General features: G+C 33.8%; 1 protein-coding gene across 1 annotated transcript in view; it reads left to right on the forward strand.

Moving 5' to 3' along the window:
- The window catches only part of ADAM10 (ADAM metallopeptidase domain 10), a 108,199-nt gene that overhangs the window by 64,412 nt on the left and 17,510 nt on the right, over positions 1-26,277 (forward strand). The window contains exons 6-10 of the mRNA XM_010979947.3: positions 6,755-6,904; positions 9,386-9,478; positions 12,166-12,349; positions 18,250-18,413; positions 22,435-22,618. Of these exons, the coding sequence (XP_010978249.1) occupies positions 6,755-6,904; positions 9,386-9,478; positions 12,166-12,349; positions 18,250-18,413; positions 22,435-22,618 (775 nt within the window). The remainder of the gene's footprint in view (positions 1-6,754; positions 6,905-9,385; positions 9,479-12,165; positions 12,350-18,249; positions 18,414-22,434; positions 22,619-26,277) is intronic.

Genomic DNA, 26,277 nt, shown 5'->3' on the forward strand with positions numbered 1-26,277 from the left:
CTTACACTGCTGTGGGGGAAACATTTATATATTTTAATGCTCAGAGACGCCAGGTAACTTTATATTAAAAACTTGATACTGAGATTTCAGTACAGATCTGCATGACTCAAAAACAAATTACATGTCCAAAATATACTCCTACATGTTTTATAATAAAGTTAAAAAAAATCCAGCCTGAACATGTATTTTGTATAAATGTGTTTGTATTCATATGAAAATTAAAGTGACCTACTTCCTCTGGTTTGCCAGGGACTTCTCCACTTTAGCATTGATTTGTGTGTCTCTGAGCAAACCAAGATGGTTCCCCTAAAAAATGACAGTACTTCTGGTATTTTAATTGTAAGTTTTTCTGCCATTGACTATTGATCTTTAATTCTTTTTTTGACCTCTTTTATTTTCGTCATAGTTGGTAGGTTTATAATTACTAAAAACACAAATTTAAAATGAAAAAATTATTTTTTTTGTAATAAAACATTTACCATGTATTTTGGACATCCTTTCTAAAAGTAGTTTCTTGAGTCACAAATGTGATTTGTCTGTTTCTTGATCTGCAAAATGACATAAATTTCAAAAGGATCTTTCAAATATAAGTGAGATTTTATTCCTGCATTTGTTGAACAATTTTCTATTGATATGTTAGAAGATCTTGATAGGTTCTGGGAATATGTGGAAATTAAGATGAAGGCTGCCCTCAAAACATTTATAATTTAATTGGAGACACAGAAAAATTAAAGGTAGTAAGAAATAGAAAAGAATTAAGCAAAGAGTGGTATTCTACACAGAAGAAGACTAGTTAACCTAGCCTTGGAAATATTTGAGGACAATAATCAAAAACTAAAAGAATAAGCAGAAGTTAAGTTGACTATGAAGAGGTAGAAAGATAGGAGGAGCAGTATATACAGAGGTCAGAAAGATAGCAAGACCAGTAAAGAATTCTTAGCTCCAGGGTGGAGTGCAAGGCTAGAGACTGGGAGACTAATTAGAAGTTGTTGCAGTTATTCAGTTGAGAAGTGATAATGGCTCATATAAGGGAGCAATGTGGATATAGAAGATGCAACTACAGATCGCTAGATATAATAGAGTTTACAGTGGCTAGATATAACGTTAATACACAAAAGTAGGTTGCGTTTTTTTATATCAACAGTAGAACACCAGAAATAAAATGTAAAGGAGGCTATCATTAATAATAGTATCAAGAATATCATGTATTGAAGAATAAATGAGCAAAAAATTATAGGACTTAAAAGGAAAATTATAGAACTATGTAAGAAATGTTACAATTGTTTTTATTATGGAGAGATATACTATATTAGTGGAACATACTACCTAATATAAAAATATTACTTTTCCTTATATTGATTTATAGATTCAGTGCAATTCCATGCATATTACAGTGCAGTTGTTCATAGCGCTTGATGGGTCTAAAATATCATAAAGAAAAGTAAAGGCCAAAAAGAAATAAGGCCCATCTGAAGGTGGTCAGTAGGAACGAGGAATCTACCCTAGAAGATACTAAGACTTATTGTAGTAATTGTGGGTGTGATAGTATCGTGAGAATGAACAAATTGACCAAAGGAATAGAACTGAGTCCTCGTGAAACTTTGTTATGTGATAGAGGTGAAATTTCAAATCAGTGAGGAAAAGTAGAGAGATCATTGAATAACTGGAGTCAGAAAAAATGTTTTATCCATTGGGGAAAAGATGGAGTTGGCTCTTCATCTCCCATTATATTTAAAACCAAACAAAATTCTAGATACAGTATTACACATCTAAAACCAATACTTTGAAACTCTTCGTAGGACAAGTGGAGATTTCCCCTTCCAGTTCTGATGGAGTAACTGGTATCCAAGTAGCCATCCTGCAAAACAAAGCAAACAAACAAACAAACAAACAAAAACAACTAGAAAACTAGGGGGAACAAAGAGAGAGGGAGAGAGGGGAACAATTGTTCTCAAATACTGGCCAATAGGCAGTGCAGGAGTGAGATCTGTGAGAGAGGAGAATTAAATATCTCCGCGATTCCCTTGACTTTTTGACTGGTGGCAAACTTTCTGAAATGGCACAATGAAGAGCATCTCAAGAAGAGTAAGAAGTACACTGCACACTTGCAGAATTGAAGAGACAGGTTAAAGTTCAGGAAGGCGGAGGTATCTGGATTTATGGACAGAGTATCTGAGAGGAGAGAGCTATACTGAAAAAAGCTCCAGATACCTGCATGGGGGTCACCTTGAGTCTTAGCCGGATTCTAAGCTGTGCTTGCATAGGGTGATATTCTGTGAGAAGACTATTGGAGAACAAAAAACTGCTGAGGAATCTGTGAACTGAAGAAGTATCAGAAATTATACCTGGTAGAGATTTCAAGCCATACTAGGAGCAGGCTAACCTCATGCTAAACTAAAGGCTACTCCAGACCTGCCCTAACTAAGTGGAAAAACCAAGCTTCAGAAAAATCAAGGTGATTTTCATGTAAATTAACTGCCTGTCAGAACATAGCTCAATAATACTTGTTAAAGGAGGACACTGAATGCAGATACTCAGCAATGTAACATTTACACTGTTTAGCATTCAAAAATCATTGCTAGATGACAAGAAGTTCAAGAAGTTGAAAAATGTGATCCACAGGCAGCACAAAAAGCTACCCAGATAGAAACAGACTAGACATGATAGCATTAGCACACAAGGAAGTTAAAACAACCATTATTATTATGTCCAAAGAATTACAAAAAGCTATGAAAACAAAGAAGAACAGAAATTATGATAAAAGAACCAAATATAATCCCCCAGTGGTGATTTATATAGTAATTAATTGACGAACAGATTCTAAATGTTACACAGAAATGTAAAGGACCTAGAATAGCCAAAACAGTTTTCCAAAAGGAGCAAAGCGAGAGGATTTATACCAGTTGGTTTTAAGACTTACTATAAAGCCATGGTAATCAAGATGGTGTCCCCTAAATTCAGGATAGACATATAGATTGTGGAACGGAATAGAGAGTGTGGTCAGCTGATTTTCGTAGAAGTCCTAAGGTAATTTAGAGGAGGAAAGAAGGGGTGAGAAGGGATAAATTGGGAGTTCGAAATTTGCCCCTCTCGGGGAGTGATGGAATTGTTAGCTATCTTGATTGTGGTGGTGGTTTCATTGGACTATACATCTATCAGAATTTATCAAGTTGTACATCTGAAATATATGTAGTTTAAGGAATCATACCACAATAAAGGTGTTAAAAAATAAAGGAGGAAAGAGTGGTCTCACAAACAGTACTGCAACAATCGGGTATCAATATTTCTAAAAAATGAACCTGGGGAGGAGGGTGTAAGCTCAGCAAAGAGCGCGTGCCTAGCATGCACAAGGTCCAGGGTTCAATCCCCAGTACCTCCATCAAAAATAAATAAATAAAACTAAATTACCTCCCCCTCCAAAAAATAAAAAATTAAAATTAAAGAAAATGAACCTGAACCGACAGTGTTTTACCTTATACAAAATTAACTCAAAATGGTTAGTAAATCTACATGCTTAAAGCTGAAGCTACTAGATAAAAGCATAGGGGATATTTTTGTGACTTTGGAATAGGCAACAATTTCTTACAGCACAAAAATACTTAACCTGTGAAAAAAATTTTATAAACTCGACTTTGTCAAAATTAAAAACTTCTTAAAAGACACAGTTAAGAAAATGTAAAAAAAAAAAAAGCCACAAACTGTGAGAATGTCAACAACACACACATCTGACAAAAGGCTTCTCTAGAATATGCAAAGAACTCATATGACTCTAAATTTTTTTTAAAAATGCACAATCCCTAATTAAAAAATGGGCAAAAGGATTTGAAAAGACATTTGACAAAAGATGTTAAAAAAATATTTTGTATTTTGAGGTAGAGAAACACTTTGAGTAAGGCATGAAATCTTTGACTATTAAAAAATTAATTTTTCACTGTATGAAAATTAAGAGTAAAAGATACCTTAAAGTGAAGACACTTATAGGTTTTAGACAGTATTCACAGTACATAAAATTGGCAATTTTTCAAGAAATAAATAGTCCTCTATTCAGAACAACTAATAAAAATCAACCTTACCTCAGAATATAAATATTAAAAAAAATATATGTCTATGTTTATATTTGTGTCTGCATTTGTGTATTTGTTTGGAGGCATTAGACAGGAAAGATGGCTGTGAAGAAATACTAGGCCAAATCTTAGGGGAAAAAAGAGGACACTGACATTTGGGGCTACCTTTTCTCTAGTTGTATCTTCTAGTTCCTAAGGAGGTAGCTAAGAGATTGAAAAACTGAATAGATGTCTCCAGATTATTGAGGCTAAAGATTAAAATACTATATAGGGCCTTCTAAGTAGGGCTTTAGGTTGGGATCTTGAATGAAGTGTTGCTCCCTAGAAGTAGGGGTAAATCAGAAGCGGTTCTTCCTCCCCTTTACCAAGATTAAAGTTTCACATCACATCTTCTTAATCTCTGATTGGATTAAGATAATCCAGGATTACTAGTGCATCAAACCTCATTGCTTGCCAGAAGTAAAAATAAATCTTCTCAAGAAAGATATCATAATCTGAAGCCTCAAATTGTATCTATGGTTTTCTGTATACATTATCTGGCACTGAGTTCCAAATTATCAGGATATGAACAAATAAGACAGTATGATGGAAGAATGAGAGGGAAAAAATTATTTACCAAAATCAGCCATTCAAGAATAAATGACACAGTATACACCCTCAAAGAGCTTACGGTCTAGCTAGAGTGTCAGACATGTAAACAACCTAAAAGTATTTGAATAATGAAATGATTAGATACAGATACAGACTTTATGATGTGTTCAAGTAGATAAAGATGAAATAAGAAATTTCAGCAGAAAATTGAAAATGAACATAAGAACCTAATGGAAATTCTAGAATTGAAGAATAAAACAACAGGAATTAAGAATTTGATGGATTTAGATCTGGATGATATGTCATAAGAAAATAGAGTAAATGGCTTAGAAAGAAAAGGATAGAAAATACAGAAAAGAGCTTAAGAGATAGAGGTGATATGTTAAGGAGGTCTAAAATACGTGTAATTGATATCTCAGAAGGAAGAAAATGAGAGTGAAATAGGGACAGATAGTGGCTGAGAATTTTCCAGATACGACAGATGATAGCAAACAACATATTCATTAAGCCCTGTAATTATCACAGGAAAAATCTTTTACAAAGAAATTAATACTTTAGCACAATATTAGAAAAGTATAAACACCAAGAGATAGACTCTTAAAAGCAACCAATAAAAAAGTCCAGTCATCTTCATAGAAGCAACAGTAAAAATGACAGCTCATTTCTCATTGGAAACAGTTGAAACCGGAAGACAATGGAATGTGCTGAAACAGTAACTGCCATCCTAGGATGATGTACTGAGTGAAAATAGATAAAAGTAAAATGAAGACAGTAACTAAGAGAACAGTCAAACATGGAGTTCAAGGGAGAAGGAAATTATAAAATGTGAGTGTAAATTTGGAATTGTGGCTTAAAATTTAATTTAATTTGAATTCTCTATTACTGTGTCATCAGATTTCACTTAAAATGGTCCTTATAGATGTCAGCAGATGTTTAAGTGCTTGGGTTCAATAGCAGAATTAATTCTTTAAACAAATACTTATTGAGTGTCTACTGTTTGCCTGCCAAATATGTTAGCTGATAGCAGTATAGAGAGAAGCAAACACAGAGATAGTTTCTTCTTTCTAAAACTCGTATTCTAGAGGTTAAAGTAATGGTGGTGGGCTGGAGACAGAAAATAAACCGATAACCACATGATAAACTGTGAAGTTGTACTATGTAAGGGACATGGGTGCATGGGTCTGTGAGGTGGTAAAATGGATGAATTGACCTTTGCTGAGTATGAAGAAAGAAATTAACTAGATCAGGAGAGGCAGCATCACCATGTGCAAAAGACTGTGGCAGGAGAGAGACTGTGTTTTGGAGGATTGGAAAGGAGGCCCGTGTAGCTGTGGCACAGAGAGTTAGAGCTGGGTAAGGCAGTGGGGTCTCTCTGTGAAGTAGCATGGAATGGAACAAAGCTGGACAGGCAAGTAGAGTCTGCGGTGCTGATTGGGTGCATTTAAAAGGTTTAGGGCTTTTTCCTTAGAGCAGCAGGAAGTGTTTGAAATGTGTTATGCAGATGGATAATATTTTGGATTTTGGCATTTTGAGAAGATTGTGGTATGAAGATTAGGTTGAAGGCCACTAGTGGATATAGATAGATAGACTCCATCGCTCTTATTGCAGTACTCTAGGTAATAAGTGATGGTGGCTTGGGCTAATGCAGTAGAGCCGGAGGTGATGGGCAGATGCCCTAAGTATTTAGGAGCTAAATTTGACAGGGCTGGGTGAAATTAGAGGTGGTGTTAGGTATTAGAGGTGAGGCAGCGTAAGATAGGTAAACTACCTTAAGACTTGCTTTATATTTACATGATTACACATTAAAAGATATTTTTTAAATCAACTGAAGTCCATAGTTTATTCAGGTTATTAAAGGGTATGTTTTGAAAGTGTTTCAGAGTGAAAGAATTGCTTGAATAAATAAATCATCTACACAGTAGAATGTTACCAGACTGAAAGTGATATTTATGAAGAAATTTTAACAGCATGAAGAAGTACCTATGGTCTCACATAATAAAGCAGAAAATGAAATTGCTTATAATGTGTCATCTTAACTATATAAAATTATAATAAGTGAAGCATGCTAATGATCAGAAATGACTTTCTTTGACATATAGACACCTCATGAAGAACATACTGTTAATGGCCCAGAACTCCTGAGGAAAAAACGTACGACTTCAGCTGAAAAAAATACTTGTCAGCTTTATATTCAGACTGATCATCTATTCTTTAAATATTACGGAACACGAGAAGCTGTGATTGCCCAGGTATTTATAATTTTGCTACTGTTTTGTTTCACATACTGTCATATTATTTCTTTATACCTATATTTTCCTCTAAAAATTAAAGTTACTGTATATCACATTTTGGAAAAATAAGGAGATGTATTTCCAATTGTGATATGATAAAATATGTAACATAAGAACACAGATTACTGAAAGACTAGTTAGGATATTTTAGTGTCATTCAAGAGAGAAATGTAAGAAAATGATCTCATGGAGATGATGATATTGGAGCTTAGCTTTGAAAAGAGGGTCATATTTTCATTTGTGGTCTTAAAGGAGGGAAAGTTAGAGGAATCCTTCCAATAAGAATATTTAATTTCTGTTCTGTATTTTCATTGTGTTGAGCACTTTCTGAGTTACGTTATTATCTGCACTTATGTCTTTTCAACCCTTATTAAAATATAAATTTTCTTGAGATACTCTTCAAAGTAGCCTTTGTTGATGGTATCCATTGAGGGTTTGATGAATGCGTTTTGAGTCCAAGGATTTGAGACTGGGAGGATGGAGGCACCAGTAGTATAAGTGGTGAACTAATTTTGACAGTAGTGATGAACTTATTTTTAGACATGTTCAGAAGCCCATGTGCATGGGAGAGGTTAGCCTTGAGCTTTCTGCATGTAATTTAAGGATATGAAAGAGATAGTTAAGGAGAGAGAATGAAAGGGAGAGAATGAAATCAGAAGGAAAAGAACTGGGAGATACAGTCCTTCTGTTGAGTAGGATGAAGAGGAGAAGCTATGAGGTAAAATATAATAGTTGAAAAGGTAGGAGGTTAAATAAGATCAGCCAAGGAACAAGCAAAGTTTCAAGACAAAATGCATAGCTAATAGTGTCGTATCACAGAGATATCAAAGAAAATGACCACAGTGTATTAACTAGATGGTAGGGATCCTTTCACAGTGTATATGTATATTGAATCATCATGGTGTACATTTTAAATATCTTACATTTTGTTTGTCATTTATGCCTCAACAATGCCAAAAAAGAGAATGATTATAAAAGTTAGTTGATTTTCAGTTATTAGAAGATTACTGATGGGCTTTAAGCACACTCTCAATAAAGTTGTGATGGTGAAAACATTGCAGACCATAAGGAATGTGCTGGCAGGAGCAGTTAGGGTTTTAAGAGATGTGAAAAACTGAAAAGAAAAAAAAAAAATGGTGGCTTAGAAATAATATGAAATGTTTGAGTGAAAGGGGAATTCTTGAGAAGTTGGTAAAAAGAAGAAAATGACCCAGTAGAGAAGCAGTATAAGATGTAAGAAAAATAAAAATTGATGGGAAACAACATTCCTTAAGGTCCAGCAAGGGTTAGGATCAGGAATATAGAAAAATTACACTTTAAGGAAGAGTTACCATTTGAGGAAGACAGCAATGGATTAAAAATAGAAAAATTTGAAAGTTAAGAGAGGGAAGTCAAGATAAACTTTCAGTAAAGTAAGACATAAGATCATCTGTGGAGAAATGTTTGAACGGCCCCCGTTGGGGTTTAGTAGACACAGTGAGAATTGGATAAGGATTGGTAGGCAAAGCTGAGGTTAGATGGAGTGAATTTATGATGGACCCTATCTGCACTGTTATGGTGTTCTTTATCAATGTTTGCCAACCTGGCTACTTTTGAAATTATTATTGTTAATGATTCTATTTGAATATCTTATGTTTATACAATTTCTTTGAAAATAGTTTTGAAAGTATATATACATATTTTCATGTAAGTGGTAGCAAGAGTGCTTTTTGTAACTGAGGATAGGAAGGTTGCTATAGAATGGTTTAGAAACCAGAGAGTTTAGCTGGGAGTCAGCTAGGTAAACAGGGGTTCTTTCTGTGTTCTGTCACCCTGTTTATCTCTTTGTACAATTTAGCAAAATCTGAATGTATGTTATTTATATTTGTATTACTTTCTTCTCTTCTTCCCCCTCTAGAATAAATCTCTAAATTTATAGGGATCTTCTCAATTTTGTTCACCACTATGCCCCCAGCACCTAAAACAGTGCCTAGTATACAGTAAGTGGTGAACAAAACTTAGAGAATGTGCACTAGTGCAGTAATGGAAAGACTAAATTCAGAATGACCGAGTGTCCTGATACTGTCAGGGAAGTATTCCCAGAAGATATTTGAGCTGAGTCTAAGGGATGAATACCATAGGCATAAGGAGCAGCATGTGAAAGGCATGGAGGTATGACGTTTTGGGATGGATCGAGGAAACAAAGTTTTATATAGCTGAGGCAAGAGTACATGTTTGTTTTGACCAGAGAAAAGTGGAGAAGTCACAGAATTTCCCTCTCAGCTGCAGTTCATTGATATTTTTCAGCCTTTCGTACAGTATATGATATAGACACTTTAAAATTTGAATTTGGTGGAATATGAATAATTCTTGATTTGGGAAATGGAAATTCACAATCTTTTTTACATTTCAACATTGCCTCTAAAAAATTCTTCTTTTTTTTTTTTTCTAAATCAATAGATATCCAGTCATGTTAAAGCGATTGATACAATTTACCAGACCACAGACTTCTCCGGAATCCGTAACATCAGTTTCATGGTGAAACGTATAAGAGTAAGGAATTTCAATAGATAAGAATATTGAAAAAGAGAAACAATAAGGACAATGTTTACAAAAAGAAAAATGCTTGCTTTTTACTTCATCTTTGTGCATTAAATAGTTCAAATTAAATTGTATTTACTCATACAGTAGATCTTTACTCTTTGATTTTACACACACACACACAGGGGACACTTGGGTTTATGATTTAAGAATGAAGTCTATAGGGCTTTACTCTGGACTGCAAAAGAAGTATGATAGAAAGTACTGTTTTCTATCTATCTGATTAACATACCAGTTAGAAAGCCTTCTCAATAACGACAGATAGAGTACTTGACATTTTTTCCCCTGGTGTTATTCCCCAGTTTCTTCAGATTTGGCTTGCAGTGTATTTCAGAGTGTGTCTCATTTGATGTTCCAGTGGAGGGAAGGATAGATACAGTCGTTAAATAAAATTGGAAGCTGGAAAAACATTTAATACTATTTCTTCTTCTTGAAATTTAATAGTACACACTGATGTATTCCAAATTTTGAGAAATCCTTTGAGAAAGAAACTCATACTTTTCTAAACTAATTTAATCTTTTTTTTGTATTAACGTCAACTGAGACTTCAAAGAACTGCAGAACACACTTTGAGAAATGCTGGTCCAGAGTCACTGATTTTTAGTTTTAATGTTATTAATTTTTAATAAGTAAATACTTAACAAAATTGAGCTGTTTCAAAAATTTTCTAAATATGTAGTCTTTCAACGCACTTTAAATGTTTTTAAGAAATTATGAATTAGATAACCTGAGTTTTAAAAATCATTATTTTGCAAAAGTACTTGCCACAGGGTTTCTTTGTATTTATGCTTCTTACATGGTTGGCTAGGTTATAACTTTAGTACATTCATGCAATATGTTTAATAAAATAGCTGAAAGTGGTCCTTACTTCTAAAAGTGGCATGATTAAATATTACATTGGATTGTTTTAAGGTGAAAGACAGTTTGTAGGTATACAATATAAGAACTATTTGTGATCAATTGCTTTCATGTATTTTGAGAGCAATATAAACTTTTAAATGAGCAAGCGACCATGATAAGTGGTGTAAGTACTGCTGTTTAGTAGACAGAGTAATAAAATGCAGAGTACGAAAAGTAGAGAACATCTGAAAAAATTTTAGTGAAGCACGTTTTTTTTGAGTAAAATAATGTGCTTTATGAAGAAATGCATGTATATAAAAGGGTAATGTGGCATTTGGTTGTTTTCAAGCCTTTAACTAAGATTAAAATTTTATATCGCATCAGTTGAAGTTTGTGACTCATTAAATAATTTGAAATTTATATTATATAAGCAAATATTTAAGTATTGGTCATCTCATTTTTAATATAGATAACTAAAATTTAGATGCAATTTTTATTTGTAGCCAATATTACAGAAGCATCAGAGAGTCTTATTTATATGTTTAGTGGGAAAAAGCCATATGTCACATGTCTGTAAGCGTGGGCTACTTGAAATATATAGTGTTCTTGTTTCTGGATTTTTTCTGTGTTAGATGAGCATAACTGATTGCTGTGGGCTAATTGTTAATGAATGAACCAGATGTTCTCAAATCTGTTCTTAGACAGTTGCCCTCAGTGGTGTTTCTGTCATCTGTGTCTAATTTAAGCTCCTTGGTTTTACTGAGGGATGTGGATCCTAAAAAGACCGATAGCTTCATTTTTATGAACTGTAATAGCCTCCCCTTAATACTCATATTTTCAGTAGACTGAGATTTGCCTTCTAAACAATGTTTACTTTCAATATATTCCTTTTTATTCTTTATCCACAGTCCTGTATATAATTCTTTGACTTACTTAGGGAAAGCCAAATTGTTCTAGGACTTCAGGGCATATGGCAGGGCTTTCTGAAAGGAAGCAGAGACTAATAAATGAAAGCTATTGTTTGGTAGAAGTTTGGTATCAGAACTGATTATTCTTCAGATTGTGAAGGAGAAGCCTGCAGCAGGAGTATAGTAGCTAAGTGTCAGAGGAAACATTCTTTAGGAACTCAGCTTGAAATAGTAAGAGAAACAAATTAGCAAAGAAAAAAAATTCTTATCCATGTTCAGGGAAAAACATTGAACTTGAAGTTAGTTTGGCTTGCTTGACTGAGGACTTTCCAGGCAAGGAGAACCAAGAATATGATTTGTCTGCTGAATTGACAGTCTTAGGTTCGGTATCTATTTTATGTTCTAATAATTAGCTGAAATAGAGGGTTTTATGTCTTTTTACTTGTCACCATATGTAGAAGATGAGCATTAAAAGAGACTGATCAGATGATTACATTTGGGAAAGTATACTTCCTTATCAGAAATTTTGAAAGCAGAACTTGTTTTTCCATCCTAATTAGTCAGTGTTCAGGAATCTGGTGAATACTTGCTCAGAAATTGAATGTATTCAATTTTATTTTTTCATTGTTTTTCTTTTCCCTGTTTTTTTTATTTATTTTTCTTTTACTGAACGGATTCAATTTTAATTTCCTGACCCTGCCTTTCTTTTTCCCTTCTTTCTTTTTGGCTTCTGTGATTAGCTCAGGGATGGAGGCAGTGGGAATCACTGTAGAAGCCGTAATTCAGGCCTGATTCCCTTGGTACCCAAGCATATTGTGCAGGCAGATGCTACTTACACTAAGACTCTGCTAACATTAATTGCTTGTTAAAAACCATTGTTTTGGGTTTTAGATCAACACAACTGCTGATGAAAAGGACCCTACAAATCCCTTCCGTTTTCCAAATATTGGTGTGGAGAAGTTTCTGGAACTGAATTCTGAGCAGAATCATGATGACTACTGTTTGGCCTATGTCTTCACAGACCGAGATTTTGATGATGGTGTCCTTGGTCTGGCTTGGGTTGGAGCACCTTCAGGTAGTTTATTTAACTATGTTTTTTGTCTTACTACTTGAAACGAAAAGCAATTCTCAGGGCTGATTGAATTTTATAAAGTATAGGAGAAAGTGACGCTTATATAATATCTTAATTTAACCAGTTTGAGGTAGGCAAGATTCATAAGCATATTGTAAATGGAAAAATAGATTAAGCAGCTTTTTGTTTGGGAATGAGTAAATGAGTACTAACAGGGAGATATCCTGACATTTGGTGTGTTCAGAGGCTGAAATAAAAAATTTTATGGGAAAAAGTGGTACTTATTTATGAAACCAAAAAGCAAAGTATCAATTCTTTTCACAAAAGTTAGTATCATTAATTCATTAGTTAATTAATTATTTTGAGGGTTGGGGGGATGGGGAGAGGTTCTTAGAGTCAAAAGGGGAAACTTGCTTCTATTCTACAGTGAGATGGAGAGAGACCCTGATCAGGAACAGCAGGTAGAAAGAAAAGCAAAGACTGCCTTTATTATTTTATTTCTAGCCTTTATTTTAACAAAAAGGAAGTATTGCCTGGAAGGAGATATGAACAGGAGGTCCCAGTAACCCTATCTCCATTTGCCTTACCGCATGGGCCCACACTCTGCTGGGGGCTCTGCCTTAGCCATGAGCTACTGCCATTGAGAAAGCTGGAACAGGATAGTTCCCTTCCCATTGCAGTGAGGTGGGGGTCTGTGATTTATATTATAATAAATTCAGTAGCCTAGTTTAGAGAAATACAAGTTTATTAACTGAGAGATGAGTAGAAAGAATCCCAGACTCCTGGAATATAAATTTTGCCATACAGAGTTTGATCAGTAATCTGTCGTCTTCTGAGCTATATATAGCAATTTCTCCTCCTTCTGACCCACCATTTCTATCTTTTTAAAAGAATTAACTTCTGCTTTATCCCACGTAAGACCTGGATAGGATAGAATAGGAATAGGTATTCCTAGTCTTAGTTTATTCTTTGATTTGTTATGCATATTTTAACATCTTAGGACTGTATTTCTGCTTTTATATTTCTTACTCTCTGGCTTTTTTTTTTTGATTTTTAAGCCAGCAATGAATATCCTCTTTACAATTTCCAGAGCTTTTGTTCTTCTGCTCCACTTTGAAGTGTACTCAATTTTGTGATGTCATTAAAGTAAAATTTTATGTCACAGACTGCATATATCATACTGCAATATGTTTGGATATTTGTCCTTTATAATAATCTTTGCTGGTTTTGTGTTACCTGCATTGTCAGCAGATTGTGCAACTCACTCTTTCCTATGATAATTTGCATGTTTTATAACTTTTATATTCTGAAATTTCTTTTCCCCTCCTTGGTTAGTTGGATAATTTTATCACAGTGTTTATAATCCCTTCTCTTTATGCATCAGTAAGTACTGTAAAGACAGAAATTCATTTGATTTTTCTTTGTATAGAACCATTACTGTAGTGGTTCTTTAAGTGTGCTCCGTGGACTAGCAGCATCAGCATTGCCTGGGAACTTGTTAGAAATGTGAATTCATGGGCCCCATTCAGGTGTACTGAATCAGAAACTCTAGGTGTGGAGCCCATCAACCTTTGTTTGAAGAAACCCTCCACTCGATTCTGATGCAAACCAAAGTTTGAAAACCACCATATTGATATTTTTTGCTCTCAAAAGGTCTATTGGGCAAATGATTGGATGATTTTAAACTAAAAAGTCTGCTATTTTTCATTTTCACCTCCAGACTGTTATTCATTAAGAATGTAATGCTCCTGAAGAAGCTTGGTCAAAATTTCCTAAATCTTTAGGTATTTATCCATCAATGCAGCCACTTTTTTTTTTAAAGTAGACTATATTTTTAGAAAAGTTTTAGATCTATAGAAAAACTGAGCAGATAGCAGAGCTGTCTCCCCCACTTTCCTATATTATTAACAGCTTACAGTAGTATGGTACCTTTGTTACAGTTAATGAACCAATATTGGTACATTATTGTTAACCAAAGTCAGTCCATAGTTCATTCAGATTTCTTTAGTTTTTACCTAAGGTCCTTTTTCTATTCCAGGTTCTCATCCAGGATACTGCAATACAATACATTTGGTTCTTGTGTCTTTAGCCTCTCCTTGTCTGATAGTTTATCAGGCATTTCTGGTTTTTCATAACCTTGATGATTTTGAGGAGTATTAGTCAGGTGTACTGTAGGATGCCCCTCTGTTTCAGCCTGTTGGGTGTTTTTCTTATGATTCGACTGGGGTTGTGGGGTTTGGAGACAGTTATTTTGTCTAGTTGTTTATAATAGCTGGACCACTTATTTTATGAAATGCTGCTTATTTTACTGAAACAGCAGTAGGCAGCGTTCTGGATTGAAAATGATGAGACACATTACCTGTATTTTTGTTATTGGGTTCTGACGCCTTCTTCCTTTACTCTATGTTAACTCCTCAACTCCAGCTCTCAGAAGCCTTTTTCCAAGAGCTTCTGGGGAGGGGCTAGGAGGGGACAGAAGAATGGGGGCATGAGTTGGAAACAGAAGGAATTTTGTTCTTTGACATTCTGCTCATCTCTTATCCATCTTAATGTTATTACTTAACCCAATGAACATATTCTCAGTTTGGCCAGGTCAGTGACCAAGTCTAGCTCTCGAATTCATCTCCAGAGGTACTCCTGAACTATTCAGTATTCCTTTGACCATTTGTGAAAAACTTTTTTTTTTTTTTGAGACATTTATTTTGGTAGAAATTGTCTCTTCTGTTTTTCTTGGTTTAGAAATTTTAGTTTGGTTTTACGTATTAGAATTTGACTGCATGCAGAACTCAGCATGAGGTTCTCAGGATAACCAGCAGCCTATTGAATTCTTAACCTGTTGTTTGAAAGTCTATAATTAAAAGGCCAGGAGAATTACACCATTAGAATATTACATTAGTAGACTACAGAGCACTTAATGTTGGCATTTTGTGCAGGTCTGGATTGTCCCTTACAGAATATTTAACATCTCTGGTACTACCCGTTATGTGTGAGTACGATTCCCTAGACATGAAAGACAGGGAAATGCCGTGAGACATTTCCTAATAACCTGTCTGGGAGTGGTATTAATGTCTGGTTCAGTACTACTGCTCAGATTAATACTGTATGGTCAACATGCTACTATTAAGTTTTAGATGTTTAGGCCTGCTCCTGTCAAAACTACATTTATGGACTCTGGTATTATATTACCCTTGTAGGTTTTATAATTTTTTTCTTTTGGTGGTGGGGGATCTGTTTTAAGTTTAGTACTGATACTCTGTGACTAGCTCTCAGACTGTCCTGTAGCTAGAAAAATGTCGTTATATTCCTTTGTTGGTTATTGAGTTATCATCCTTCAGTAATTGTTTTTGACTCAAATTCTGTCCTCATTTTTATACATTTTTGTGTTTTTAAGTGTTTACTATGTGTGTAAACTCTTCGGTTTACACGGTTAACCAATTACTGAACGTGATTTATGGCTTAGCTATAGGTATTTATATTATCAATTGAGTTTCTAGCATGTCAAAAGTAGTTGCAGTATTTAAAAATTAAGTCATAACTTATAAAATTAGATTTAGTATTTTATTTCTCCCTGTATGATTTAGTTATTCCAATGTATGTGATTAGTCTATAACAAACAATAAACTTTCCTGTATAAGCAGTAGTCATTAAAAATCAAAAGCAATTGTTTAAGACATTAAACAAGGTATGAATTACAAAGACTATATTTCGGAAGAGTACACTCAAATTTATGTATTATTTTCCCCTAAACTAGCTAGATCTTAAAAATACAGAAAAGTATATTATCAGAGTTTTTAATATATGCCATTTACTTTTTTTTAACTGATAAAGATTTGCAGTGTGGAGTCTTCTATGCTTAATTCAACTTTGACAGTACTGCATTGGACCACTTTGCATATGACACATCTTCAATAAGGCAGGATATTAATTTACTATTTATGTAAAATTATAATAGGAAGACTGTAATTATTATATCCAGAGTGCTTATTCATATCTTTTCTAGTTTCTAGAAATAGTGATATAGTCCTTGGGACTCATCTCCAAAAGTAGAGGTAGTTTAAGAAAATATATTAAATATTCATAAATCATTTGCTGTTTTCTTTCTAGTCAGTTTTCTGTGTAGAAAAGGTAGTAAGTTTTAAATGTCATAAAGCTTCTCAATCCTTTGCTGGTTAAAATCTGCACATGGCTTAGTCTTTCGATTATCTTTTCTGTGACGCACATTCTCTTTTCAGCTTCCTGTGTTGTCTCATAACAGTAATTCAAATTTATGATTTATTGCCATATACTTTCTAATATTAAAAGGAACAAGGCAGCAATTGTAGTGTCATGCCATTCTTTCAGATCTGTTTTGAATTGCTTTCTATTATATGCTTTATCAGATTATAAATGTGACATTTTTTAAAGTAGATTAATAACGTGGTTGTAACTTTGTATTACAGTGTGTGTAGAAAGCTGATTTGAAATCATTTGATCAGTTATCAGAATATCCTAACCCATTTGATTATATTTTAATTAAAAATCAAATAAAGAAACCTTTTAAGTGTGAATGTAAACCAAAGAACTTCTCACTGGAAGTCTTTAACAGAGTTATTTTAAAGACTATGGTCGTCTCAGTGCAGAGCACATAAAGACATGGATTGGCCAGCTAGTTTCTGATTTGCTGTTTTTTTTTTTCTAATTTCTTAAATTAACTGCCTTTAGATGTGAAAGCACTTTCATTTCAGTATTAAGCTCTCAGATTTGAAAACTATTAATAGGTGAATTACAAAATGATTTGATATGTATCATATAAGTAAAAATGCAGGTTTTCCTTTAGAATTTAGAAGTATTCTCAAGACACATTGAAAAACCGTAGTTCAATTTTTTGAACTTACTTTGAAAAAAAATTCAAACCTGCCAAAAAATTGCAAGAATAGTGCCGTTTACTCCTGGTGGATTCATCAGTTAACATTTTGCCTCATTTCCTCTCTCTCCCTTCCTACCTAGTCTCCTTCCTTACCTCCATTTTTTTTTTTTATCCATTTGACATAATTCTTTTCTTTTTTTAGCTTTATTAAGATATAATTGACAAATAAAATCATAAGATACGGAAGTGTACAGCATGATAATTTGATATTCTTATGCATTGTGAAAGGATTCCCCCACCAGGTTAAGTAATACATCTATCACCTTACACATTTCCCTTATTCCCTTTTTTGTGAGAATGTTTAAGTTTTATTCTCTTAGCAAATTTCATTTATGTAATACAGTGTTATCAACTAATCATCATGTGTTACACATTAGATCCTCAGACTTTATTCATCTTAAAACTGAAAGCTCGTACCTCTGTCAGCCTTTCTCTATCTCCCCCTCCCCCCAGGCCCTGCAAACCACTAATTCTTTTCTTCATTAAAAATATATCATGTGTTGCCTCTCAGGATAGTGAATCACATACTCCTGTGTTTCACTGCTGTTATTTGTAGAGGTGACTTTCTCAGAATCTCCTTGAGAATATTTTGCTCAGCTTTCATTTAACTTAAATATAAGTTTCATTTTGAAAGATGAAAAGATACAGACTTTGAACCTAGTGTAAATACTGAAATATTTAAATTTAACAGAAACTATAAGTATTTGTTTTGCTGAATTAATGGGAGCAAAAATTGGAGGATATTTTGATTATGAGGTTGAACATTTTATAAGGGCTTTGTACTCAATCCTGGGAGTTTGTGTTCCATTAAACTTTTATTTGAAATGACTTCCTAATCTTGGACCAAAGAAACTTTTTAGTATTTGATATATGCGTGTACCAATTTTATTTTGGATTCAAAATACATAGGAAATGTTTCAAGTTAATATAGCATATATTCGAAAATTATTTTGGGGGGGAATAGATGCTAATTTTAGCCACCTTTGTTCTGAATTAGGAAGCTCTGGAGGAATATGTGAAAAAAGTAAGCTCTATTCAGATGGTAAGAAGAAGTCCTTAAACACTGGAATTATTACTGTTCAGAACTATGGGTCTCATGTACCCCCCAAAGTCTCTCACATTACATTTGCTCATGAAGTTGGACATAACTTTGGATCTCCGGTAAGTGTTGCCTAATTTGTTAGATTTTTAAAAAGTTACTAATCTAATTTTATACGGTGTAGTTTTTGTTGTTGTTGCTTACAGTGAGAACAAGTACACATGAATGTTAAGTTCTTAAGTTAGAACACAGTAATGTACTTGGCCACAGTACTGGAAGAGAGAAAGATAGAATACTTGTGATTAAAGTAAGAAAATAAGCACAACAGTGCCAGGATTCTATGAAGGCAAGGAATTTTGTCATTCATTCTCTTCCATGTCTCCTGCCCCTAGAACAGTGCCTGATACATGATTCATTCATATATTTATTGAACGAGAATCACTTTCCATTATGTAAAGTACATTTTGAATGTTAGCAAATTGTGCAGTGGTTTTTTTGCTTGGTTTCTGTAAAAGCATTATTGGGGCTTACTAGATTTGTCTTTGTCTACTATGGAATGAAACTTTTAAAAAAGTCTTTCAGTATAATAGGCAAAACATTCTCTGACATAAATCTTAGCAATGTTCTCCTAGGGCAGTCTACCCAGGCAATAGAAATACGAGTGAAAATAAACAACAGGACCCAATTAAACATATAAACTTTTGCACAGCAAATGAAACCACCACTCAGAATGGCCATCATTCAAAAGTCCACAAACAATAAATGCTGAAGAAAGTGTAGCGACAAGGGAACCCTTCTACACTGTTGGTGGGAACTTAGTTTGGTGCAGCTATTTTGGAAAACAGTATGGAGATTCCTTAAAAAACTAAAAATAGACTTACCATATGATCCCAGAATCTCACTCCTGGGCATATATCCAGAAGGAACTCTAATTCAAAAAGATACATGCATTCCAATGTTCACAGCAGCACTATACACAATAGCCAAGATACGGAAGCAGCCTAAATGTCCATTGACAGACGACTGGATAAAGAAGTTGGGATATATTTATACAATGGAGTACTACTCAGCCATAAAAAAGAATAAAACAATGCCATTTGTAGCAACATGGATGGACCTGGAGAATGTTACTCCAAGTGAAGTAAGCCAGAAAGAGAAAGAAAAATACCATATGATTATCACTCATATATGGAATCTAAGAAAAGAAAAAAGAAGACACTAATGAACTCATCTACAAAACAGAAACAGACTTGAAGACATAGTAAACAATCTCATGATTACTGGGGAAGGATGGGAAGGGATAAATTTAGGAGTTCAAGATTTGCAAATGTTAACTTCTATGTATAAAAACACATACCAAACAAATTTCTTCTGTATAGCATAGGGAACTATATTCAATATCTTGTCATAACCTTTAATGAAAAAGAATATGAAAATGAATATATATATACGTGTGTGTGTGTGTGTGTGTGTGTGTGTGTGTGTGTGTGTATGTGTGTATATATATATGACTGGGATATTATGCTGTATACCAGAAATTGACACATTGTAACTGACTATACTTCAATTAAAAAAATTTCAAAGAAGACTGAAAAAAATAATAAAATCTTTTGCCCTTTATATAAAAAAAAACTTTCAGTATGAAAAATTTATTATATACACAGAAGCAGAGAAAACTATTACAACAAACTCTGATGCTCATCATCCGGGACTGGGATCAGCAAACTTTTCCTGTAAAGGGCCTACTAGTAAACATTCTAGGTTTTGTTGGGGATAACAATTGGTCCCTGTTGTGTATTTTTCTTTGTTGTTTGTTTTACAATCTTTTAAACTTGGAAAAATCATTCTTAGCTTAGGCCATGTAAAAATAAGGTGCAGGCTACAATTTGCCAACCTCTGATCCAAAGTCAGCGATCACCAAGATTTTGTTACGTCCCCTTTCTGCTTTTCTTTCTTATTCTTTGTAAGATATTAGAAACAAATGCATTCATCCTTACATATTTCAGTATGCATCTCTTAAAAAATTAGACATTTCTTCCATAACCACCACATGGTTATGATACCTGACAAAATTAGCAATTGTTTGATATCATTTATTTTATTTTTTTACCTATCTATCTATCTATCTATCTATCTATCTATCTATCTATCTATCTATCTATCTATTTATTTATAATGGATTGAACCCAGGACCTTGTGCATGCTAAGTATGTGTTCTACCACTGAGCTAGACCCACTATGCCCTGTACACCCTGTTTGGTATCATTTAATACCCAGTCCATTGTATTGATTTTCAAGGGACCTAAAGTTAATACACAGAGAAGTACAAAATACTGAAAGATATTCTGTCTTTATGATTTTGGTAGGGCTCATTAAAATAAGTTCGGGAAATTTGTATTTCAAAACTGTATATAAATTTATTTTACTTGTACCTTATCACATCATGTAAAAATGGAAATTTTTATGACTTTAGAAAAAATTGTATACTTATAGCTTAAAATTCTGAAACGCACTTACCTAATTTCCCCTCCACTTTGTAAAATGTAAGTAAGGTACTCTCTAAGTTGGAAGTCTTTTTTCTAAGCCCCAGTCAAAAATTGATAGATTATTATCAGTACTCTTGGATAAAGTATTTAAAATGTGCTTAATCTCCCTACTTTTTGACTGCTTTTGTGATCTGTTCTTAAAAGAGTAATTGAAATTTTAGAGATGGAATTTTTGGAGAACTGTTGTTCATGGTTAATTTGCATTTTCAAGGGCAGTTAAATGTCCCCTCTACTCTCCCGGTCCCCCTGATCCAGTCCTTACCAGGGGAAATTTAGGACCCTTCTAACTACTCTTCTTTCCTTTAGTCTAGGGCCTCTCAAATTTTAATGTGCTTACAAATTCCTGAGGATCTTAAAATACAGATTCCATTTCGGTGGCCCTTAGTCTAGGGTCCAAGATTCTGCATTTCTGAGACTTTCAGGTGATACTGGAGCTGCTGGTCTGTGGACCACACTTGGAGTAGAATATCTAGTCTATTCTTTTTTCACCTCCCATCTAATCTATCCTCTACCAGGTTGCCAGAGAGGTGATTTTAATACATTAAAGTTATATTACTTTTTGCTTATTGTTTAATGGATAAATTGGTTCACATTTTTTGCCTACCTTGCTATCTTTTCCTATCATACTACTTTTAATGATTCTCCCATGCTCGCTTACTCCCCATTCTTTTGTGTATGTTGTTCATGCTACTGTACATAAAGACAGTAGGTGCTTAGTAAATATTTATTAAGTAATATAATAGTGAGATCAGCCAGACCATGAATTCCTGAGCCTGTCTCCTTTGACATCTTTACTAAAATCTGTCTTTATCCCTTATGTTTATTTATCCTATCCCAAATGTTTATTGCAGACTTCTGTTAACTACTTTATAAGCTTTTTCTGGGAAGTTGTAATAAATGAGACAAGTTCCTCCCTCTCAGTATGAAGGTTTTAATATTTGTTTACTCTTACCAGATTAATCTTTGTCTAGATAAAGTTCTAATCGTTCTGTGCATGTCACATATTTCTGCAGCCTTACTTCCAATACCTGCTGGTATTGCTGATACAGTTTCTTTATCCTAGCATTTAGGGTTTTCCATAATTTGAGTTTAAGTGTATTTCCAGTGTTATCTCCCCTTCCCTGTCAAATTAAATAATTTATAGTCCTTTAAAACTTTACTTCTGTTGGGAAGCCAATTCCTTCCCATACCTGCCTATTGAAATCTTAATCCATGTTGTTACATAACATAAATTAATATGGTCCTTTTGTCAGACAGTTTGGCAATTTATATCAAGACCTTTAAATGTTTGACTTTTTAACTCAGTGTACTCTACCTCTGGGAATCCAACTAAAAGAAATAATTGGAGTAAATTTTTAAAAAATCAAAATAAAAAAGTATCCCTTGCAGTTAGACCTTCACTGATTTTTCCTTCCCTTCTAAGACCGTGGTCCCTAAAAGAGCAAGTTATCTTCCGCCTGACAGTCTAAAACAATTGTAAAATCTGTTCTAAAGTAGGACCTTCATTGTTCTTCCGATGAGAAAATTACATTTAATCAGATGACCTATAAACCTTTTTTTACTTCCTGTTTATGTAACTCTATATTCTGTTTGACAGCATGATTCTGGAACAGAGTGCACTCCAGGAGAATCTAAGAATTTAGGACAAAAAGAAAATGGCAATTACATCATGTATGCAAGAGCGACATCTGGGGACAAACTTAACAACAATAAATTCTCACTCTGTAGTATTAGAAATATAAGCCAGGTTCTTGAGAAGAAGAGAAACAACTGTTTTGTTGGTATGTATATTTTCCCTACATTTAGTATGAATATTTTTAAACATTCAGAAAACTTGAGTTGTATAGTTAATACCTTTGTACCTGCCACCTATATTTTACAGTTGTTAATACCTTAATGGATTTGCTTTATCACATATGAATCAGTCTGTCCATCCTTCAGTCCATTTTTTTCTTTTGAGGTGGGGGTTGCAATTTAAAGTGGATTGTGGATATCAGTATACTCCTAAACACTTTACGCTACATAAGTAGAGTTCAAGATTATTTATTGTTCTTTTTAAAAATTTTTTCATAAGTGAAATGTACAAATCTTAAGTTCACCATTTGATGAGATTTGACAAATGCATTTACTTTTGTAACCCAAGCACATATCAAGATACATAACAGTTCTATCATCCCAGAAGGTTCTTTGATTTCCCTTCCCCATCAATCTCTGCCCCACCCCACCCCAGGCAACCACTATTCTATTAAACCATAGATAAATTTTGCTTGTTGTATTTCATATAAATGGAATCATTCAGTTTGTACCCTTATTTGGAAGGCTGCTTTCACTCCGCATAATATTTTGAGATTCATTATTAGTATTTGTACCATTTTATTGCTGAGTAGAAGTACATTATCATGAATACATCATAGTTTGCTCATCCACTCTCCCATTGGTAAACACCTGGGCTTTTCAGGTTTGGGCCAATATGAACAAAGTTGCTATGAACTTTTTATTTGTGGCAAAATATATATAACATAAAATATATATTTAAACTAATTTCAAGTGTACAATTCAGTGGTATTAAGTACATTCACAATGTGTGCAACTATCACTGCTTTCCATTTTCAGACTTTTTAAATCACTCCAAAAAGAAATTCCGTAACCATTAAGCAGTAACTCCTATTCCCCTCTCTCCCCAGCCCCTGGTAACCTCTAATCTGTCTTGTGTCTCTGTGAATTTGGCTCTTCTAGGTACCTCATATAAATGGGATAATACAATATTTGTCCCTTTGTTTCTGGTTCACTTCACTTAGCATAATATTTTTAAGATTCATACACGTAGTAGCATGTATCCAAATGCCATTCTTTAGAAATAATGTTCCAGTATATGGATATACCACATTTTGTTGATCTATTCATCTGTTTTGCCTCTCTTGTGGCATTTAATATGTTCTGAATATTCTATTTCATACTATATTATTTTTAGGGGGGTCCTTATCCTGTTTCACAAGATTATAAATTACTTGAGGGCAAACACCCAGGCCTGCTCACCTTGCACATAAACAACACTCTCAAAGATGAGTTAAACATTAACGATAGCAAAGGATAAAGAATTGAGGAAGACTTCCAGATAAGCATGGCCTTTTGATTTTTTTAGCTGCATTTTTTTTTTTGAGGTATAATTGACAATACTATGGCCTTTTGTTTTTAATTGAAATTTATATAGAGATAATTTAGATTCACATAAGTTACAAGAAATGATAGAGATTGCATGTACCCTTCACCCAGTTCCCCCCAATGGTAACATCTTGCAGAACTGTATAGTACAATATTACAAGGAGAATTTTGACATTGATACAATCCACAGATCTTATTCACATTTCACTTTTCTGTGTGTGTTTAGTTCTTTGCAATTTTATCACGTGTAGGTTTATATACCAGTAACTACAGTCATGATAAAGAACAGTTCCATCACCACAAGAAACTCTCCATGTTGCCTTTTCATAATCACATCCACTTCACTCCTGCTGTTCCCTCACCTGCCCAACTAAATTGTTCTCCGTTTCTAAAATGTTGTCACTTCAAAAATGTTATATATATATATATATATGGAATTGTACAAGCTGTAACCTTTGGGAGTGGCTTTTTTCACGCAGCATGATTCCTTCAAAATTAATCCAAATTGTTGCCTGTGTCGCTAGTTTGTTCCTGTTTATTGCAGGTGTTATGTATGTTCCACAGTTTGTTTAACCATTCATTTATTAAAGGGTATCTGGGCTGTTTTCAATTTTTGGTTGTTAGGAATAAAGCAGCTATAGACAGGGTTTTCATGGGAATATAAGTTTTCGTTTTTCTGGGGTAAATTCCCCCAAATCCAACAGGCCCATCATTTGGTAATTGTTTTTATTTATATGAGACTACTGACCTGTTTTCCAGACTGGCTCTACTGTTTTACATTCCTACCAGCAGTGTATGAGTGATCTAATTTCTCTGTCTCCTTGTTAGCTTTTGGTTTTTTAATTATTTTTATTTTATCCATTGTGATAGGGTATCTCATTATAGTTTTAATTTGTATTTTTCTGATGACTAATAATATTGAATATCTTTTCATGTGCTTATTTGCCATTTGTATATCTTTTTTGGTGAGACATCCATGTTTCTTGGCCATTGAGGTTTTGGGTTGTTTTTTTTTTCTGTTGGGTTTTGAAAGTTCTTTATAGTCTAGATGCTAGTCATTTGTCAGATATTGGACTGCATATATTCTCTTTCTGTCTGTAGCTTATCTTTTCACTCTCTTCACAGAGCAAAAGTTAAATTTTGATGAGGTTCAAATGATCAGTTTTTACTTTTATTGATTGCCTTTTTCTTTTAAAGCCTTTTTCTTTTAAAGGGGCAGATTAAATTACATTGATGTTACCATTTTTATTGTTTTTATCAGTGGTAGTTTTTCTAAATCTTCTTAATGTAGAAGTGTTACATAGATTTTTCACTTGTAAACTGGGTTTTTACAATAAACTTTCTGAAAATGACTTTTAAAATGAGCATATTGCTTTGTAGGTATTATGGGAATACCTCTGTGTTTAAATTGTTAGCAAATAGCTGATTTCAAGTAATATTTCTATATGAGATGAAAATGAACATGTAGTAAATATTGCATGAAAGATTTTCTGACTTTTATCATTTTTCCCTTTCTCCTAAATTACATGTCACATGAATTATAAAATGATTATTACTAGACTTGAGAAAGCCCATCATTATTTACTTAGTGTATATGTGCATGTGCATGTTTCTAGTTTTAGAGAACAAAGGAGATGGTTTGGAACAAAAGAGGGATGAAGCTTCAGTTACCACTAAAATCTGCTTTAATATTTGATAAGATTGAACTTTATTAATATAAAGCTAGCTGTTCTAGAATATTTTTCATTCAGGTGTGCCTGGTTTGGGCTTCCTGCTTTGAGATAGGTTCTCTTCTGCTTACTCAGTTCTCAGTTTGAAGCCTGTGCTACAGCTGTTTTGCACATTGATTTGGTGTAGCAGAAAGAAAAGATACACCAGATTTTAGATCTAGGGGGCCTGGGTTTGTGTTTTGCTCATACTAGGTAGGGCATATGGTTTCCAGCAAGTCGCAAAATCTCTGAAAGTTAGTTTTCTTTTCTATAAAATGAAGACATCTGATTCTTATCATTGCCCTGCAGATGCTAGCATTTGTGATTTTATGTTCTTACTAAGAGCATAAAATTCCTGTTCCAATTTTAAACTTCACTGACAAAATCAAAGAACTCAAAAAAAAAAGAGCCTAAAAATCTTTATGAAATTATTCACTATGCTTATTAGTCCAGACAGTCTAACCTTAATGAGCTAAGATTTGACCTGATATTGTTAGACTGCAGAAATACAAAACGTATAAATAATACATGGTTCTTCCCTTAAGGAGCTTGGTCTAGCTGAGGAGCAA

Source organism: Camelus dromedarius, chromosome 5 (genome assembly GCF_036321535.1).
Source record: "Camelus dromedarius isolate mCamDro1 chromosome 5, mCamDro1.pat, whole genome shotgun sequence".
NCBI classification, from domain to species: domain Eukaryota; kingdom Metazoa; phylum Chordata; class Mammalia; order Artiodactyla; family Camelidae; genus Camelus; species Camelus dromedarius.